Source organism: Poecilia formosa, unplaced genomic scaffold, assembly GCF_000485575.1.
Source record: "Poecilia formosa unplaced genomic scaffold, Poecilia_formosa-5.1.2 Scaffold14, whole genome shotgun sequence".
Lineage (NCBI taxonomy): Eukaryota > Metazoa > Chordata > Actinopteri > Cyprinodontiformes > Poeciliidae > Poecilia > Poecilia formosa.
The window spans coordinates 704,532-712,203 of NW_006799953.1; the positions used below are offsets into that span (position 1 = coordinate 704,532).

The window sequence follows — 7,672 nt, forward strand, 5'->3', positions numbered from 1 at the left end:
TTACATGCATCAACCTGCAGCCACAGAAATGTGTTACAGTAACAACAGTAGGTGTACTGTAAAAAAAGCTGGCAGTCTCCTGAGTGTTCCCACTGACTGCAATGTTTTTCCAGTCCTGGCACTGGACTTCAATGGGCGCAGTGGGAAAGCAATTTATCGCCCACAGAGCAACGCAGCAGCATGATGAAGCCACAAACACAGAGGCTGGACCGTTTACCCACAACCAGCCGACGTGTCAAAACATGACAAGTGAGAGCAGACACACTGATGAGGAGCAAAAATAAATTCAAGATAATCCTTTATTAACCTAAGATTACCATGGAGACATATCCATCACCAGAGAGCGTCTTCCGTTTCTCTCCATTGTGTCACTTGTCAATAAGCAACTTTTGTAAATAAATAAATACAACTTCATTTAAAAAAAAGAAAAAAAAAGAAAACAGGCGTCTGCAAATTGAAGCGTGTCAAAAGCTGGAGTGTCCTCTGTTACATGTAAAACATTGTCCATATTTCAGCGTGGCATGCAGCCTACAGATGCACACAGTTTGCTTCACTTGTTTCTTTTGTTTTGGATGGGAAACGTGGAAAACCTGTGCAGTGCGACGGCAGCAGTTAGTTATTCCTTAACGTCAGGGACTAATCTAATCATAGAGGTGAATGTGTTGCCATTATCATATCGCTACAGAAGCCTGCAGCGGCTCCTCGCTGTGATGGATGGTCCCGCTGGAGTTGTGTTGTGGTAACGAAAAGAGAACAAAACTGAGTCTGTCGGGAGCATTTGATTTGTAAACGGAGCAGAGTGGGTTTTTTTGACGCTGCCTTTGAGAAACGTGTCATCAGCACAAAGAGGATGATGGAAGACATCAACGACAGTGTTTTTTTTTTTTTTAATTTTTAACTGTAAAATAGAGAAAAAAAATCTCAACTGCACTGTCAAACTGCTACAAGATGTCAGAGTGACTCTGGATCAGTATTAGTTCATCTGTGAATGAAATGCTCAGCAGACACGTCTTTTTGAGAAATCTATTTTGCCGACTGCAGCGCCTCTCCTTTTTTTGGTCGCACTTCTGACTGTAGAGGTGAGTTCAGAAACTTTTTGGGCAGCTGATGAGCGATGGTCAGCCGGCGGCCTTCAGCCAGTCTGGAAGGAGAGCGTCCCACATGGAGACGGGACAGAAGAGTCCCCCTGTCCGCCTGGTCGTCCCGCCTGGCTCCCTGAGGCGTCAGGTCTCAAAGTATTTGTAGATCTGGGAGACGTACTGCATGACGCTCTGCCAGTCGGGCCTGTCGGTCTTCATCAGCTCCTCAATGTCCTGTTTGGAACGGAAACACAGCGGAAGTGACGTGGGATTAAAGTTATGTTGACGGTAAAGGCAATACAGCGGGTAGGGCCTCACTGAGAACATTAATTAATTACGAAGTCGTATTATGGGAATAAAATCACAAAATTATGACTTATTCTCATAAAGTGAAGGAAATTTCTAAATCACAGCATTTAAAACAATTTCTTTAGGACACCAGTCACATAAAGAAGAGTGGTTTATATCATTAAAATGCAAATCGTAACTGCATTTAGTCCGATTTTCAAATATATTTATATTTATTGATGCTTTCATTGGATGAACAGTGAAAAAACAAATATTAAAGCTGATATTCTTGACAATATGGACAGTTTTGGGGGTTTCAAACATTAATTGGAATTTCTAATGACAACAATAAATCAAAATTTAATTTATTACGATAAATGATAAATGATACGATAAATGTCCATCTTTACCATGACGTACAAATTACTGAAGACAATTTATTTGTTTTTCATATCAGATATTTGATTAGTTACTGCATGCAATCATTGCTGAACACTTCTCAAAAATGTTAAAGAGGATATTATTGACACGAGGACCGTGGCTTGTTTTCTCTGATGTATTCAACATGAGTAAAACTGAACACAAGACACACTTTGATTTTTAAAATCAATGGTAGATGATACACTTAAATGAAATTAGCAGGTTGTTTTTTTTCTCTTCCATTCCTTTAAAATATTTGTTATGTTGTCTTGAAACATTTCACTGAGTGGAGCACAAGGAGAAAAATACTTTTAGACTCTTTTTATATTTCTTATGTTCCAGACGTGGAAGAAAAACACTTCCAAGAGGCCATTTGTCACTAAAAACCAAAAACTGAGTTTTCCAACGATGCTTTAATAAATGAGCAGAGTATGCAGTGGAAACCCAGAGGCCTTATATCCTAATAGCATCTCAACAGTCTAAAATGGTGATGGCAGCATCATGCTGAGGAAATTATTCAGGACAGATGGAAAGAAAGACAGAGAACAACATTTCTAGATGCTTCCTGCGTTCTTGTAATCCTGGAATGGAGAAGAAATCGTGACACAGAAAAGAGACTCTGATGACAACGCAGGTTTAATAAGCTGTGACAGCAAGTGAAGGGATTACAGTATAACTAAAACAATTAACTGAACACACACACACACAGGCAAAGGCTTTTGGGAAATGATGCAGAAAACCGTAAATTAGTCCAACAACGTTTGGATTTGGATGCAGCAGAACATCTCTGGAGGGACCTGAACACCATGGAGTCCAAACGTGCTGAACTTCAACACGTCTACAGAGAAATTAAACAAACCTATCTGATGCAGGAAACACTCGTAAAGCTCGCAGGATTGATTTCCCAAATTCCTCTGACTCAAAAAGTTGATTTGTTAAATGTTTTATCTTTTTTATACTGACATGGCATGAATCTGAAAAAAAAAAAAAAGAAGAAAAGATCTCTCTGCTGACTCAGGTTTCTGTAATTGCCTCTGTGAGATCACAACCTAAAAACAATGAGGAACTAGTTTCTGGGATGTGTTCAAAGTAAGAAAGATGAAAAACATGAAGTCCAAAGTTCACCAGCAGAGAGAAAGAGAGTCAGGATGGGGGGAGACGGAGGGGTTACGTTGTGGACATGGGAACAGTTCAGTCAAATCCAACCACAAACGCGTAATAGAGAATTATAAGAAACCAAAGCGTGACCTTTGTTAAGTCACTTTACTGCTGTGGTCAAACTTCCAGATTTAGAGTTTTAAAAAGCCACATCAGGACAAAAGATTCCCGCTGGGAGTTTTAGGGTAGACGTCTGATTCTAATCTCAACATATACTTACTATTATCATTTTTATTTTTTTTTTATTTCTTGCAGGTACTATTTTGGTCAGTTAATGAAGCAGACAAGTATGTTCCAAACACAGAATGTCAACAAACAAAGCAATTGCTTTAAATGTAGACTTTTTCTTTTTTTCTAATAATGATTGTCCTGGACTGGAATGTTAAACTTTAATGAGTCCCTACTTTACGCTCGGTAGTGTGGTGTTGTTGTTAATGCAGGGATGAAAAAAAACATGCAAAGTAGTGTGCTTGCAAACAAAGGCTGTGGGAGTATGATGGAGTTTTTGTTTTTATTTCACACACATTAGATTGATGGATGGTATGTTGCTCATTGCATAGGACAGGAAGCAGTCATATTTAACTCCAGCTCCCAGACTCTGTATGCCTACTTATGTTGTCGAGCACAAAATACTCATTTGCACATGCAAGTGCAAAATTATGTTCAAATTGTGTTTTTGTTGCAGGTGGCATTTGACTAACTTGGCTATCAAGTTGATTTCTTCCACCAGGGCTTGTTATGATGGAGCTGAAACCAGGAGAGTAAGTATTGAACACATCACCTGTTTTCTCTGTGAAATTTCTAAAGGTGAAAGGTCATCAAATTCTCACCAGTCCAGTTCAAACGTGAAAAAAGAATCCAAACCACTGATATCCACAAATTAAGTTATGTGTAATAACTTGGAATGACCACGCAAGACTCCACTGCTGAAGAAAAAAAATCACATTTAAGGGGATCTTTGCTGGAAAACATTTAGACGATATAGTCCAAACTATAAATAATAAACTCTTTAGAGGCCTTAAAGCGCACCATGTTTGGCAGTCGAAGGAACTGCATAGCACCGCAAAAAACCAGCATGCCTGCAGTGAAGTTTGGAGGTGTGGACAATTCGGTTCTGGTAGACGATAAAAGATGAACGGAGAAACCTGCTGCCACCATCAGAATGATGTTCAGAAATATGTTCAAATAAACATATTTGAATTTGGACAGGCCTTGTCGCCACGCTATGACGTAATCGGCCTTCAAATCCGTCCTTCAAAGGAGGCAGACCCTGAATTCGGACACAGCTATACTGTATGAAAAATGGGCCAATATCACACCTGAGCAATGGAGACATCTTGAACTTATCACCAACAAAACTTTTTTTTTTTTTTAAATGATAAAGTAACTTTAACATCTTTGGACAGCGTCCAGTGAAAATGGAATACCAATTACAAATTTAGAAATACATTTATTCAGAAGATTGGCGATGTGTTGCCTACCTCTTGTGCCCAATTTGTGCCAAAATCTCAAACCACATTAATGAAACGTGACCTGATGCTCCAAGGTCAAGAGCAGTGTGGGGTTTCTGTGGATTTTAAGCAGCAGGACCTTCCAAGCGCCGCATGTTTTCAGTTACAGACGATTATGGAGTTCTGCTTTGGGTTGTTTAAAGACTGACGCTAATCTTTAGATGCCTCCACGCATTCTCTGTCAGATTCAGATTCCAGAACTTTAATGTTATTTCCAGCCAGAAGAGAGATATTGGTAAAATGACAGGATTATTTCAGACTCAAATCTATCAGAGGTGATCCATTTGGTTACAGCTGCAGGTGACGACATTATGAGCATGGGCTGGACCCCTGACGCATCCAGATGTGGCCTCCATCGAAAGTGAAACAAGAACTATCAATTATCTTCTGATTGGCAGCTCATTCCAATACAGGTGTTGATGGTTTAGTGCAGTCATTTACTGCTAATAAGAGTCCTGAATGATCCAATCACAAGAAGAAGGTAGGAAGCTGTAAACATGATCCGGACGGATCGATGAAGCAATCGAATCCATCTTCTCAAGTGCAGCTCTGGTTGTTTTAGATCTTGAACGAGAGATTATTAATCCACATTCCTTAAATAAAGCTAGTGAAATAACCTTAATGTTTAACATCGTTGGTAAGAATAAAGGCCACATTTTGTTACCATTTCCAGTTCTTAAAGCCTTAACATCACAACAACACTTAGAAAACCAAGTCAAAGTGAAAACTTTTTTTCTCCTGACAGAATGAAGCCCTGCTTGGTACCCAGCAGCAATGGTTTAAAGAAATCTGTAAAAAATTACAATTCATTCACAAATTTCACACCTGTCTATTTTTTTTTTTTTTTAAACAAAGATACTGTGAAATGCTGCACCAAAGTCGCACGTTTTTGTTCCTCGTAACTCAAGGGTGCAGTCATATCGACTCGGATGACATCTGAAGGTGATTGAGTGATGCTTAAATAAATTTGGGCTGTCAATAATGCAAATGTAATTTCAGAAGTTCATCACTGGATCTGAGAACAAAGTGGATGTTTGGCCATAACCCAATGTTCACTCAATGTCTTTTCAATAATTACTCCCTGAAGAGGAAAGACCAGCAGTAAATGTAACCATAATTCTAAATAATTCTCAGTTTCACAATAAGAGTTAAAAACTGGAATTAGCACATGTTGCTACCTTTTTACAGTTAGATGTTTTTATTCCACGCTCCTTTTATGAGTTATAAAAAGCATCCATCTCATAACTGAGTCGATTAAAAAGATGTTAAGCATAAAAGGAGCAACGGTGCACAAGAGGAATCTGAAACTTTCATTGTCTGGATGATGATACGAAGTAACAGTTTACATAAACAGGTTTTCAGTGTTTCCCTGACTGAGCTGTGTTCTGCAGAAATGTTGGTTCAAACTCACTGTGGACTAAACTTGAACCTGACTGTTTACACAAAACACACTAGGAGCTCTCGTCAAGTGTAAACAGTTTAGCGTAGCTGACTGTTGCGCATTTGCAAATTGCAAGGGTTTTTCAATGAGTTATTTTTCTCATTACAATCGAGGCAACACAACAGAAATATGGATTTAAGATCATCAGCAGTAAGTAATGGAAAAATCTTCACAAATTCGGGGAAAACCATCCTTTGGGTAAATTAAAGTTGTACAGCTTATTGTTATAAAATCTAAGAAAATCAAAGTGTAGTATTTCCAGCTTGTAAAGAGTCTAAGTGTGTGTGTGTGTGTGTGTGCGCTGCAGCTCTGCTCACCAGAGATGTTTTGATGCCAATGCTCTCGGCGGCCTGGAAGGCTAGAGTCAGATTCCGGACCTGAACCAAAAGAAACAAACCGTCGGGTTTTCAGAAGACATGAAAATGAGACACGGAGGTTTCGCTCAGCAACAATAATAAGCTCACAGACACACCAATAAACACTACAATCTCCCATCAGATGGGCTGAAAACCAGCATAAGGCTCTGCTTGCTTATGTGACCGTCTTACATTTTCCTGCATGTTTCTGACATAAGCAATAAAACAAATGTGCAAATGTCATCATTTACTCGATCTTGTATAAATGAGGATAGTAAAGGCTTAAGTTTTAGAGCCAGAATCCCCTAAAAGCCCTAAATGTATAAAATATAAATACATGTAAAATCCACCTTTCCATTGCAGGAAATTGATTTTAAAATACACGTCACCTTCAACACCTCTAAGAAGAAACATCAATGGACGACGATGTGTAGCATGGAACTGCAAAGTTTGAGACAAAACTTTTTTTACAGACAACATTTTCCCAAAGTGCTGCTATGCAGGAAAAGTGTGCTAGATTCACAAAAGTGGAGGCAGAGAGAAGTTTCAGTTTCAGTGTTTGAAACGCTTTTTGACCCGGGATGATGAAACATCTTGAAATGAAATCAATGCTAACACAGTTTATGACATGGCAGTGACGGATAACTCAAACAGGGAGTTAACAGTCAGACCACAAAGATGACTCTGGGTGTTATTTGTGAACATAAAGTGTCCTAGAAAACACCTTGTTTCACTATGTTTTATAAATCATAAGCTGAAGCAAAGAAACGCCAAACAATACCTGCTCCCTACAAATTTCCATTTTGTATATCAGACATTTTTTCAACAGTGTTTGGACCAAATGACCAGATTGTGGTATTTTCACTTCCCGTCAACAGATTTGTAGCAATAAGTCAAAGCAACTTTTTATGGCAAAATTAGATGTTTTTGTGACAGATTAAGATTTGTTTCTGATAGGAGTAGAAAAAATGAGGGAAAAAAAAACAACAAAAATGTACCAATTTTGGAAAATAAATTCAAACATGACAAAAAGGACATGCTGAAAATCACCTATAGATTTCTAAAAAAATATCTTTATTGACCAATCAACCACCAGTCAAATCCGTTCTTAAAACTACTGACGGTTACATTGTTACTGCTTCTGATCAGATGAAATAATAACCTTTGATTATATACCTATAATCAAAGGTATAAATACTTTTGACTTTATTGCAACTATCAATGGACAGTTAGAGTTTGAGATGTGCAACTGTGTCTTTGGAATGACCTTAAGGCAGCTGCATTACAATGACAGTTAAAAACTCGAAAATAAACCACAGACTTATTCTGTGGAGAAAAGAGTTAGAGTTTGAGCTTCGTCTTTACTGCTCCTATACTTTACACAATCAATATATATATATATATATATATATATATATA

General features: G+C 38.2%; 1 protein-coding gene across 6 annotated transcripts in view; it reads right to left on the minus strand.

Moving 5' to 3' along the window:
• Window positions 1–281: 281 nt before the first annotated feature.
• Window positions 282–7,672, minus strand: part of specc1 (sperm antigen with calponin homology and coiled-coil domains 1) — a 98,070-nt gene continuing 90,679 nt past the window's right edge. For all 6 annotated transcript variants that reach the window (XM_016668270.1, XM_016668274.1, XM_016668269.1 and 3 more), the window contains 2 exons: window positions 6,215–6,274; window positions 282–1,313 (listed from right to left, as the gene is read on the minus strand). In XM_016668270.1, the coding sequence (XP_016523756.1) occupies window positions 1,224–1,313; window positions 6,215–6,274 (150 nt within the window). In that variant the 3' untranslated portion in view covers window positions 282–1,223. The remainder of the gene's footprint in view (window positions 1,314–6,214; window positions 6,275–7,672) is intronic.